The sequence below is a fragment of the Pholcus phalangioides genome, unplaced genomic scaffold (genome assembly GCF_987345545.1).
Source record: "Pholcus phalangioides strain wild (caught in Gottingen) unplaced genomic scaffold, Ppha-v1.0 ptg000015l_1, whole genome shotgun sequence".
NCBI lineage: Eukaryota > Metazoa > Arthropoda > Arachnida > Araneae > Pholcidae > Pholcus > Pholcus phalangioides.
In genome coordinates, this window is record NW_028301608.1 from 88,129,633 (window position 1) to 88,143,831 (window position 14,199).

Below are 14,199 nucleotides of genomic sequence, written 5' to 3' on the forward strand. Positions count from 1 at the left end.
AAAAAAAAAAAGAGAGGGTTATTCCTGCATTATTCATACAGAATTATTGTGAAATGGGGTAACATCTGATATATATTTCAAACAATTATATCCCAATGCTCAAATTTGGTTTCCACAGCACAGGTTTCGTGTAGAACCCTTGAATTTCAATATAACCGTGTTTCTACACGTATTACATATACCGCACGGAGTTCTCTAAGTAAGCAATCAGTCATGTTTCCCGACGCAAAGAAAAGTCAATTGCGATAATCACCACGTTTTTTTTTTTAATACACACAAACGACCACGAATCCAACTTAAAAAGAGACCCAACCAACAGCTGTCACTGGCTAAGAAATGAGAAGAAGAAAAAAAGTAGATTTCTTCATCTTTTCCCAATCGTTTTGCCCGAGGGTGAAGTTGTTATCACTAAATTAAGACCAATCAACGATCCGCTCTTTACATCTACGTCCATAGTAATTAATTTTCCAATATAATTTTTTTTCCCCTTTCCGATGACAACCGAATTGTTTATTTCGATTCCAGCCTCGAATCGTCCGAATGCATGCCGGGAAAAAAAAAATAAATGAAAAGTAATGATAATAAGAGACAAGGTTGCATGACAACTTCATGAGGGTTCTGTCTGACAAACAGCATGTCTTATTGGATTTCGAGAGAGAGAGAGAGAGAGAGAGAGAGAGAGAGAAAAGAGAAAGATGTATGACATGATTGGAGAAGTAATTGAAAATACATTAAAAAGAATTACTTCTTTTCGGAAGATTGAAGAGAAATGTATTACTGCTTCGGACATCATAAGATTATTATTATTCATTTGAAAATGAATGCCCGGGGTTCTGCAACAAATGCCGGTCGTTTCAGAGAGAATGTTTCCTACACGTACGATTTCATCTCATCACTCATGAATATTGCCATTTTCAATGCAGAAATAGACTTAAGTCATTATTTAGCCCAATTTGCTATATGTCAATTCATTAACTTCTAGTACTATTTTCAAGAACTTTGTGATGTTTTAAAAACTCTCTTTGTGACCTGGACAGGCGGAAATCTGCGAGGTTTAGATGAAAAGTTTGCAAGGGCATGAGAATTCAAAATTCTTGAAAGTTTTGGCCATTCCTTGATAAGTCGCATCAAGTTGCTTCAGATGCTGCCGTGTCTTTTTGTCAGAATAAAATAAATATTTAGCGACACCACGGGGACGTTCAAAGTCTGCCGAAATATTTAGTCTGGCTTTTATCGTGATCAAATACAGTACTTCCATAGCACAGTGCACGCCGCTTAGTGTGATGACATCGGAGGTTTGTGATAACAATAACCGATTGATAACTATATTCGAAAAATCCCGTTTGTACGACGGCCATACGTCCTGTTTGGTCGAACGGTACAAGTACGTTTTTCATTCCCGCATGAACAAATTTCAAAATGTTAAATCGTGCTTTTTTTTCTAAGTTATTCTAAAATATTTGCCCCCCCCCCCCTTTTATATATAAGCTAAACTCTCCTCTTTATTCAGAAATTGTGAGGAGTTAGAATGGAACTGACAAATGTGTATTATGGATTATGAGATTCTTTTCACATAATGTAACGGTACGTTCAATAGATCCCTTATGAAAATCTTCCGGCCAAGGAGCTGTGAATGTGGTCAGTTGAAAGAAACTGACTACGAACTGAGGACAGCGACTTTTTTTTACCTCGTGCATTTTCTTTCACTATAGGAAAGCTATTGCAAAAGGAGCACAATACGTGCATGGACCTTACGATAAAGAGATTGTAAACCGAGTACGGAAATTTTTTTCGATAGGGGGAAGCTTTCTGACCTCTTACATAGTCTTTTAGGCTGGGGAAAAATGAGTCCGGTTCAACTAACCTTAGCTTCAAAATAGAGTGTGTAAAAAATATAATATTTATTAAAAAAAAATGATAACATAAACCAGTCCTGATAGCTATAAACGAATTTCCCCCCCCCCATGTCCATTCTTTACTTTGCAAAAGTAATAAGAATACCTGAATGATAACATTATTTCTGCTTCCAATAAGCCACACCTACTGTATTTTTACAGGGAGCCAAATTTGTATTTTCACTTTGGTTTTCAAAATACACGATCGAAAGTTTCGCACGCACATATTGTAAGATACTCAAAGGCAATTTTTTCAAAAAATTTAAATTATTACTGCTTAAATTTTCAGAAATATGTATGAAATCTATGGAGACGATATATACTTCTAGAATAAAAAATAAGACAATGGGTTATCAAAATCGGAGTGGATGATTTGTTGCAGTGAATGACGGTACTCGCAAGCACCACGGTGCTCCCTGAATTACCCAGAGTGCTCGTGTGGATGTGACTTCGTGCTCGCGAGCACTCGATCAGTGCGTTCCAGTTAAACAACTAGGAGGAATTGCAATCAAGGATTGAAATCATCGTCATTTCATACATTCGTACGTTAAACTTGCCGTAAGGGGGCTCTTCTTTCGATGATGAGTACAGGCAGTGCTCGCGAGTGGAAAAAGGTTGAAGACCTCTGATCTAAGACAACTCAAAATTCACGGCTGAAAAAGATAAGAAATAGATCCCAGACATTCTTGCAACTACAGTCCACACTCCACAAAGATTACATGATACCGGCTGCGTACAAAAATGTGGGTATCAATTTCATTCAATTAATATCTATTCCTAACTACTTGGGAATTCAAATTCCATTAGATATCACTGCTCCTCAGCCCGGAAATTACCTTTCAACATGAGACTGGCCATGAAAACCTTCATTCTTTTATCAATGTGTTCTCGTACCACACGCTACAAAAAAGGCAATGGAAACGGCCATTTCCAAGACTTTGGTTTCCTGAAAACAATTCTACAAGATCAAAGCTAAAAAACATTTCAGGTATCATATCACCAAGGTGACTGAAATATTGATATTGGCACCTAAACTTTTCCAAGGGTGATAACTGAGTCTGAAGACAAAACAAAATGCTCTGAAATTCTGCCATTGCTTTCGAAAAAGTTATGCTTGTCTCCAAAAACATTTTGGCTTGTTTTATACCATCCCCCTCCCCCGTTTGTGAACCCTTGCATGGTATATAAACTGGATCGTTTCTTCACATCCATACTTAACAACATCACACTATCTTTCAAACCGAGCACAACTCAGGTCTACTGCCTGTCATCTATGGGAAATTTATTACCTAGTGAAATGTACCGGAAGTGTACACGTATGTACTTAACAGCCTGAGTGCGTATCTGGTGCCGTGTCTGATATTTCAGTGCCGCCATCTATATTTCAGAAGTTAAGTGTAATGATGGGATTACATTCGTACCGTTTGGAGGTCTAACTATCACCTACTAGTGGATGACCTATGTAAATCATCACACTATCTAATTTAATTTGTTGCGTTCCCATGGGGAAAATCACTCACCGATTTTGAGGTGAAGCAGCGTCGGTGAATTTTTAGCGATATGTTACACACAACTTTACAAACAACACAGATTTATAGAAATGATCTTACCATCTTCTTTATTGAAACTCTTCGGCAATTTCTGCAAATGATATTTGAACGTAGCAACTTTCTTGTTCAATGGATCGACCAAAGGATCGGCTTCAACATAGAGAGCCAAATGGTCTTCCACCGACCGAATGCAGGTGACTCTCCCATCAGCGGCACTGGAGTTGCTCCTGAAAATGGGATGTAATTTCTTTTTACCGGCCAGGTATAGTCTAGCTCCAGATGACCCTCGGACCATCTTGAAACAGGCCTTGAAGTCTTTGTTGGACATCCCGCTCCGTAGAACGATGCGGAGTCCACCCTGGGGATAGATCCAGCTAATGGTACCTTGAGAGCATCGCAGGTATACGGGACGAACGCCCTGGACGAATTTAGGAGAACCGCTGTGAACAAAGAGAAAAGTAGACACGTCATTACAGCTTGTAGAAATGTAATAAAAAATCATACGCGTACTCATTTCTTTTTTCCATAACACATGCTCAAAATATTTCTCTTCCATTCCCAAAGGCTATTTATTCTTCCCCCACCCCCTCTATGGGACAAAGAACGTGGGAGAGTAAAAATATGTTTTGAAAGCCCTTGTGGGTCCCGAATATTATATTTTACCATTAGTTTGCGGGAGACCCACCCAATACATGCGAGTAATTCGCCCGTGAAACGCGATCGAAAATCGCGCTTTAACGCGCTCAGTGGGCCGCTCGCTACAAAAGAAATTTTCTAACCTACCAAGGTATTTGCATTGCAAGTATTTACAAAATACAATGTATACCTAAGGGGCATATCCGTTTTATTCTCGAGTACTTGTTACCCTCCTGCTGTAAGCAAGTATATACACAGCGGGTTTCCAGGCCCTTGCGTACATATTATGCGCAGTGTGATTCCATCTTAATAAGGGACGGAGCTCAGTCAGGCGAACTTGTTATTATAGAACTAAGAAGAAGAAAAAAAAAGATATTCCCCTCCGAGGTTCTTAAAAGAAAAATAATTCATACCTACAGAAAAATTTGTTGGAATAGTATTAAAAAAAATTATAGTCTGGGAATCATGGGTGAATTATTCCGAAATTGTATTACACACAATCAAAGGAAGCTATGTTCGTAAAGTTTCAAATATATTCTATTCTATGGATCCTCATTGCTCAATAGCCTAGAAAAGAATATTTCCTCCAATATTCGAGGAAGTAAATTTTCACGGGCTATTGGACCATGAGAGATATAGAATTGGTTATTTTTGGAAATTCTACTCTTTTTTTTTGGTCACGTTTATGTGTAGTAAGAATATATCCTTCTTATTTACTTAAGTGAGCGAGCGTAAATTTTAACATAGCTTTTCAAAGGTGCACCCACGCAGAAGCGAATACTTCCAGGATACTGTATGCGAAAAAAAAAAAAGTTTGTTCAATTGTGCGGGTTTTTCTCGCAAGCAAGGCTGAGGGGGGGGGGGGGCGAATGGCCAAAAATTTTCTGGGGGAACCCCTTGAGTTTCGAATTAATGTGTATAAATCGTGAAGAAAGAAAAGGCACGTGGGACCTACGGAAATGCTGGAAATCACCTACATACAAATATGCGAGGAATACAGGAAATTATTAAAAATTCAGAATGAAAGAAAATATTCAATACAACGACACCTTTCTTCTACTTTGACCCTAAGCCCACGTTCCTTTGGCCCACCAGTGAAGACGCCATTATTAATGAGAGAATTAAGCCAATCTTAATCATGTGTAGAGTACGTATAATCAATCATTTTCATTTCGGTGAAAAAAAAGCACTGTTTTCCTGAATTTAAAACATATTTCGTATATGACATGAATGTCGCTCTCCACTTGTTAATACAAGATATACGGAAGACTGGATGTTGTGAAGATATTTATTTCCTTCCTTAAAAAATAAACATCTGAAATAATAAATATCTTCACAACATCCAGTCTTCCGTATATCTTGTATATTTCGTATATATATATAATATTCATACATATAATAGCCAAGTAAAGCTTATTTCCAATAATTAAATTTCCAATATTAAGATGACATCCTCATATTTATTAAATACAAAATAGACAAGATTTTAAACTGATTTTTCTAACATAACAATTTAGAAAGCTTTCAAAATTAGATACTTTTCGTCGATAATTTATTTCGATAATAAAATTCTATCTGTAAGAGATCTATATTAATTCGAGTAATCTTTAATTATCTAATACTTCAATCCATATCAAGTTATTGACATTATGCCAGTGTAGCACAGTAATATATACAGACACCCTTATAGTTAGCCAGTATATTTTGCAGTAATAAAAAATATTTCACGAGAACAAAAACTAAATATATATATTTATTTATTTAAGCAAGGCATAAATCATCGTTTCACCGAGAGATGCATTGTTTGTGTGTTGCTTCTTCGGCTGTAGCTTCAATTCACGCTTTATTTTTGCTTTTGAGCTTTACTAAAAGAAATCCTCAAAGATCATATTTTAAAATTTTCATTTTGTTCGTATCTTTGAAGTTCTTCATGTAAAATTTCCAATTATATCATTTCCTGCATAAATATTTCTCACCATCATAATTTATCTCGGAATTTTCTGTTGTGGTGCAAAATGACCAGGGAAGACTGAAAGTGGTGCCAAAATATTTGTGACTACGATTTTTCTCCCATGATGAGATGAAATTTTTAAGATTTTTTTATTACTTTTAATTTCCAATTTTATTTTTCCAAAATCAGTAACACAATACTCAATATCAGAAACAGTCAAATTTCAACATTTGTCGTCAAGAGGCCAAAGCCTGTACAGAGCGACCAATTAAGAAAAAAAAGACAAAAATATAAAAAATTGATACAAAAGTTATAATAAAATAATAATAACGATGATTTTGCATAAATTTTTTAAACAGTAATTATATCGAAATACATTTTACATGGCAGTAGTATTTAACGCAAGAAATTTGATAAGAGGCAACCACAGGCGTATTTATAATAAGGTATTTAGCGCTTCTTTGTTTGAAAATAAACATCAGTATCGTCTATTGTTATTAGATATTCAAAAAGTGATTTTTTTAAATGATGCAAACTTTGATAAATTCTGTATTACCAAAATTTTTATTTTCTATCGAAAATATTTTTATATTTTTTCACTGTAATACAAAACTTGGCACACGCGTCCTTCTGTTCTTCTTGATCCAAGAAAAATAATACATTTTTCCAGAAATTTCAAAGGTACACATAGCACATAGTTTTCATTCCCGAATTTTATAAGGTCGATTAAATTTTGTGGTTATTATTATTATTATTTTTGAAGTGCACTTCGTACATGCAGTTCATATTTCCGTGACACAACACGCGCAAGAAAACCAATATTATTGTCGTTTAGCTACGAATATAATAAATAAAACATACAAAGCAGATAATATAACCAATGAAGTCATGTTGTTCAACCATTTCCCAACTTAGACTAGAAATATATTATTACTATTTTTTTTCTCAATAATATCGTTATCTACTTCATTTTTCTTCTATTTATATCCAACATCAGTATGTAGACGTAATAATGATGGATAAGGTCAAATATCTCAGTGAATAATAAAATCAAGTATGCTATATTTCGTGGATGTGTGTATGTATTGAACAACTTGAATCGAACGACGTTTTCCGCATGACGTGCTCCAAAACACCATAATCTTTTTCAATTGCCATAACGACATGAGATAACGATCCATGTAAGACATACAAAACGACGTGTGCCATAAGCGACCGCGATAAAAGATAAAAATATATAAAATGAAAATATATAAATATAAAATACAATAATAATAAATTTGGACACATAATCTTATCGGTATTTACTTTTTTTGTGTTGCTTCAATGATTTCAACATAAGTAATAGGAACATATAATGGAACTACAAATCGATATTACGCCATCATTATTTAGAAATCTATCAGAATTATTATAGTATTTCAGTATTTCCAGATAAAATCAAGCATTTTATAAAATTGGAAAATGCTGTATGCATTAGTATGGACAAATTTACATAAAGGTTAATGTATCGTATTTTTTAATAGTTGGAAATAAATTTTTAAATTTCCAGCATTTTTGATTACTAAACCAGACATGCACCTCGTCTGCGGAACTTCTAATGAATTGGTACATGTTGGAATGTGTGTGTACGTATATTGAATCTTCCGTAAAGTTTGTTTCTGTGTAATGCTTGTTGCTGTCATCTCCAATCAGTTTTTTTAAACTATGAGTTTTTTCTCAACTCATAATGAGTGAAGTGTAATGAATGAATAATTATACCGTGTAGGACTGTTGCTCTCTGCGGCGAGACTTTTGCTGTAAAACTTTCAAACTGATAGTGCATATTTTGAATTTACGTTTCAAAATTCGTATAAATATCAATTGAAATGGCCTAAGAAATGGCCTAAGATTGAATGCATTAAGAAATTGTAGGCACATCAGTTTATGTCAAAAATATCGCATACATTTTTATAAATTTTGTCAAAGAAATGTAACTAACACAGTTTTAGTTACAAAAATGCCAATTTGAAATGCTTGGTGGACGAGAAGTCATGGAAACGTATTAAAAATTAATAAGAAAGTCAACCAATTGACATAAAAAAATGGGGTATTCACTGAAATACTTAGCACATATGGAGCCTAGTTTTTTTTTGTTTTTTTTTTTTTTTGGTGAAGTAAATAAAACTTTAAATTTTACTCACAAGTGACGCTATAAAACGAAGAACTCGACATAAAACATTAAATGAAACACAGAGGCGGAGATAGAAGTCTCGGGGGGGGGGGCACGGTCATTATTGCTGGGGGGTGCACAATGATGATGACGTCAATTCATATATACATTAGATCAGTTGACCGGACCTTTGAAGCTGGTGGGGGCAATGCCCCCACGCGCCCCCTCCCGTATCTCCGCCAATGAACACTAACAGTGAATAATCAATGTTTATGACAATTAGAGTTATATAAAATAATAGCATAGATTATGGCGACCCAAAATCAACAACAAAATCAGCTTCGCGACCCATGGAACTGCGTTTTTTGGAAATTAGTGAAATTACTGATGCAATAACTGCATTTGTAACAGGACCATAAGTGGAGTCTATTTGGTTCAGTGGTTAGCACAGTATCCTGGAGAATGAAAGACTTCATCAGTCGTCATGGGTTCCAATCTCGATAGGGCACTAAAATAGTTTGCCGCTGTGGTGGTCGAGTGGTTATAGTGACGGACTCGCGATGCGAGGATCCGGGTTCGAACCCCACAGTGGTGGTCGGCTGAAGTTGGTTTTCTGTGGTTCCCAATTTCAAGGCGCAAATGCGAGCCGATATCCCCGTTAAAAAGTCTCGCCACAGAGAGCAACAGTCCTACAACGATAAATCATTCAATCACAACACTTCACTCATAGTTAGAAAAACTGGTGGCAGATGGCAGCACTACACATAACAAACATTACACAGAAACAAACTTTACGTCAGGTTGCACTACACGTACACGCACATTCCCGCATGTACTAATTCGTTGGGGGGGTTCCGCGGGGGGGGGTGCATTTGTGGTGTAGCAGTAGTAGGCAGGGCCTCCAAAAAATGGCTCGGGGATCCATGATGTTCTTAAGTCAGCCAACTCGTTGGGCAATTTGCCTGTTGTGGCGTTGTATTTGTATTTGGATTTATACGACTCATCTATGTAGGATGCGGTGCGAATCAAGATTGGGTCAAGATCCATAGCTCAAAAATTCCCTGTCTGTAAGTGGATTTATACGATCCATTTCAGAAACCCCTGCGAACCTTGGGTCGTGACCAACCGCTCGAGAATCCTTGGCTGTTGCTAAATTCTATGAAAATTTATCATTAGACTTCGGCAAGAGCGGTGAATGCTGCATACTAGGGCTAGTTCCGTTCTCTCACGAGGGCAAACGGGAACACGCAGCCAAATCCCGAAAAATTTTCGGGCTCAAAAACTATTCATAATATTTTCTTGATCCTGCTTAATTCCAGAATGGTGATAGTCAAGGCCGTAGCGAAAGGGAGGACCGTTGAGGAGGAAAGAGAGGGAGGTTCATCCCCCAAAATGTTAGAATACAGTGCTTAACGCATGGGCCCACCTGCGCATGGCCTGGAGGCTTGAAAAGAAGGGGGGGGGGCTCACAAAAATTTGAACTGATTGGAATTTTCAAGAATTCGTCAGGTGTTGCCTCAGAAAAATCAGTTCGCCCGGGAGCTCATTATGCTCTCAAGACGTCAATGTCCATGGTAAGAAAATGACTGATTTTTATGGAACAACATTATTTTTCTGTTGCTCTATCACTTTGGTCACCCCCTGAAATACGTACTACCCGTCCTCCTCCAAAATGTATTTCCGGCTACGGTCCTGGTGAAAGTAAAATTTTCCACTGTGAACTATGAAATAATCAAATGCCACAGCATTTATTGTATTTCAAAATGTGTTTTAAAGGTATTTATATACAATAGCCGCATATTAAACGTCAAAGAAGTTGCAAATTATCCATGATTATTTCTAAAAACAAACGCTGAGTAGGGCGTAAAAATTCACGCTCACACAGGGCCCCCCTCCCCAACAAGCTTGTAATAATTGATGAGCCCCTTTGATGCACCAGGAACACTAATTTGCCTCATCTGAATCATAAAAACTCCAAATCTTTTACATTATCTCGCAAATCAGGATTAAAGTCGAACTTGATTAATTCGAAGTGCAAAGTCACTGGAAAAAAGTTCGAATTATCCAATTAACCTATCCTGGATCTGTAAAATTACTACAAATTTCAACGTAAATTATCAACATTCACATATGATATAATAATGATTATCGATTATTAAAATTTCATCATCAGTTACGAAACTGTTTTCAAATTTTAATAATTGATTTTATAGTTGCTACATTATTCCACTCAGCATCACTGCAGAATTTCTTGACCATGCTCAAACCCTGATTTACGGAATTAATGATCATCCGTTATGAAAGTGTTTCTCAAATTTTGCTTATCATTCTTAGGCCGGCATTACACTATAAAAGTTTGATAAAAGTACTTTTATAAAAGTTTAAAAATGCAACCAATAAGAGCATTAGTAACATTCTAGCAAATGCAATCAATCACCTTAGCATATTACAATTCCTACTTACTGGTATCTTTCATACTCTTAATGACGGTAAAAAGATTCAGATTTTGAATGTTACCCCTTGATCTTGTAGGTTGAAAAAGCACAAACGGTGTTAGAGATGGGACGAATATTCGGCTTTTATTCAGTATTCGGCTCAGGCCCGTCATTTGGGGGATCGGGGATATACAAATATATATATATATATTATACCGTTATATACATACATACATTGAGTACATGTTCTTTGTTCCCTCGCGGAAAAAGTTGAAATGATGGCCCTGATTCGGCCCTTTTGCCGAATATTCGGTTCGGCCGAATATCTGTGTAATATGTTGTACACCAAACTAATTAATTGAAAAACTATATTGATTAGAATGTTCCCCATAAATTAAAAATTTAGGGCGCGGTAGCCCAGGTCGATAAGATACTCGCCTAAAGTACCAAAGGATGTTTAGAGGTGTCGCGAGTTCGATACCCGGTTCGTCCTTGTCAGAAAAACTTTCCTGACACAGGGGTACAACAAAAAAACGGCGACTTGACCGCACTAAAAATTGCTACCGCAGGGAGTTACCCCATCGAGGGGTTAGCGCACCAACCTCTCGACGAGTATAAAAAACAAGCCTGCCGTTCGAAATCGGCAATAAATTGTAGGTCCCGGTCTAATTAGCCCTCGTGTGCAGAAAATTACCGTGGTGCGACAAAAATGATCAAGATCAAGTGATCATTAAAAATTTAGTGATTATATTTCATGGTGTATATCACTTTCTGTGAAAGAGGTTATGTCAGGGTGAATTCCCAGGATAAGAAGGGCGCGGCAACCGAGGTCGATAAGATACTCGCCTAAAGATACGTATTGAGCTACTGAAAGAGGCAAAAGGTGGTAAACAACATCTAAAGAAAAATACGAAAATAAGTCGTAATTTATATGATACATTACCCGTTGAGAATGAAAATATTGATTTACATTTTCTTCATTAGATGTAAAATTGTAATTACTAGAACACGATATGTCACATGGGTGGAGGGGGGAACGGGGACGTAGGGGGCATTGCCCCCCTCCCCCAACGTCAAAGGTGGAGTCGACTGATCTAATGTATAAATTTATATATGAATTGACATCATCATCATCATTGTGCCCCCCTTCCCGGACTTCCAAGTCTATTCCGCCTATGATATATATCATCGTTAAATTTGATTGTCTCAGTATCATGGCAATAAAAATCTTTCAATTGCCAGTCTTCCAATATTTATTTAAATGATATAAATAGCATAATTAAAATTCAATACTAATAATTTGAAATGACCAATAATTTTATTTTCAATTAAAATTTTAAAAAAAAACCAATTTTATTTATAATTGTGATGAATTTTAAGGACATTGATATTCGACAGCCAAATATTGGATATTCAATCAAAACATTAGCAGAATATTCGATATCCGACCAAATCACTACAGTCGAATCCCGTTATAACGAACTCCAAGAGACCGGAGAAATCACTTCGTTATTACGAAATTTCGTTATAAAGGAATTCCAGGTGTTTGGATTGTTCCTATGTAAACTTATCTGAGGGATTAGAAAAGTGTTTGTTAAAACGAGATTTTCACTATAACAGTATTTGTTAAAACGAGATTTTCACTATAACAGTATTCGTTAAAACGAGATTTTCACTATAACAGTATTCGTTAAAACGAGATTTTCACTATAACAGTATTCGTTAAAACGAGATTTTCACTATAACAGTATTCGTTAAAACGGGATTGACTGTATTCGTCCCAGCCTTAATCTGTATTAAGTGGTACACAGTCTCAACTACTCCAGCTGAACAATGTTAAAAAATGGACATTAACTTACCAAAGAAAGAGTAGAGAAAAACAGATTTTTTAAACTTTCATCAAGTCTGGCTTTCATATATAATTTTTCCAAATTAAATTTGCTCAAAAAAAAAAAATCAAAGTTCGAATTAAACAAGAAATTTTAACATTAAATTAGATAGAAAACTCAAGGGGAGTTCACAAAAATTTGAATTATCCAAAACTCGAATAAATTGAGAGTTCTTCTGTATTAATTAATTTGTAATTATCATCGAACCACTCTTTAGTAATACAACAATGGAGCTAATATTAAAAATATATAAATAAAATTGAAAAAAAATAATAAATTTGATTTTTCTCACCTTCCGACCCAATCACAACTGTCAGATTGTGAAATAGCTTTGGTATCGATGACTCGAGGGAGCATAACAACAGCGAACAACAGAGATAAAATGCTCACGAATTCCATCACCGAGTTGTGTATAATGGCAACATGATTTCATGTCCAACTACCACAAACACTGTCCATGTTGAACCGCAAGAAAATCGAGGAATCTTCAAATTGTAAAAGCAGCCAGCGTCTCTTCTCGGGTATCAACAAACCGCAAAATGATCTACATTCCGGTAACGTTACCACTTGGCAGAGATAAAAATAACTCAAGATAGCATTTTCTTATCTTTTTATGAATTTGGCGAGTCTTTTAGCACGGAAAATTAAAGATGGCATTTAGTTCATCGGTAATTATATAATAATTAATAAAAATGTTTGAAAATTGTATCAAAACAAATCAGCATCAACAAGCGTGAGCACCTACGTCTTTTCCGTTGTTCTCTCTACAACTTCTTTTACGTTTTCTTCGCTTTTCTTTCCCTTCCTCATTCTAAGAAAGCGGGAAAATTGGCGATTAAATTCATAATCTCGCCAAGTTGGCTTCAAACATTCTGCAGTAAAAGCTTGATATAATGAGTACGAATTATTATGAGAATCCCGCTATTGCGAATGATTTGCAAGTTATTGTCAAATAAGTATTGTTAAAGATAGAAAAAATATTCGGTTATAGCGAATTTCGAAATTAGAAAACATTCTTTTCAACGTCAACAAAAAAAAAAAATCTCGAAATTGCCAATCTTTCCTTCACTCTCTTCAAGAATTGAACATTGATGACTAATTGCCCAGATTCTGCATTTGCATATTTTGACCTTTTTTAGCATTAATGCATATAAATGCATAAAAAATCAAAAGATTTTCACAATAAGTGCATATTTATGAAGGATTATCAAAGCTTAATCTCTTTTTTTCATTTTTCAAATGAAAATTGCTCTTGAAGACCACACACGGAAACAAGTCGTACTAAGCGGGAAACGTTATAAGTGGGAATTATAAGCGGGATCGACTATATATACATAATATTTATACTATTTTAATTTCTGGTTAGTCGAGGCTGTTTTCAGTAACGAAATGCCAGTAGCAAAAGAATTTCGACGCTATGAACACTTTTGTCGCTATCCCTAGAAATAGTGTCACAATGAAACAGTTGATGTTTGGAAAAAAATTACAAACATCTCTGTTAATTCACTAAATCTCACCTGCGGGGGAAAAATATTAAGAGCAAATATTTACGAAAATATTAAGTAATTCTCATTAAGATTTCCCGTTTAAAGCGTTTTCCCGCTTACAACGTTTTTTCCATCAAAAAAACGTTGTAAGCGGGATCACTATATATGTAGAAGTTATTTTCATATGCAGTTGTGGGGTATTTT

At 35.7% G+C, this 14,199-nt stretch overlaps 1 protein-coding gene across 1 annotated transcript in view; it reads right to left on the reverse strand.

The window, feature by feature from the left end:
• The window catches only part of LOC149076969 (meteorin-like protein), a 28,770-nt gene extending 15,487 nt beyond the window's left edge, over positions 1 to 13,283 (reverse strand). The window contains exons 1-2 of the mRNA XM_089244693.1: positions 12,801 to 13,283; positions 3,506 to 3,885 (exon numbers count right to left, since the gene is read on the reverse strand). Of these exons, the coding sequence (XP_089100819.1) occupies positions 3,506 to 3,885; positions 12,801 to 12,907 (487 nt within the window). The 5' untranslated portion in view covers positions 12,908 to 13,283. The remainder of the gene's footprint in view (positions 1 to 3,505; positions 3,886 to 12,800) is intronic.
• Between the last annotated feature and the right edge of the window lie 916 nt (positions 13,284 to 14,199).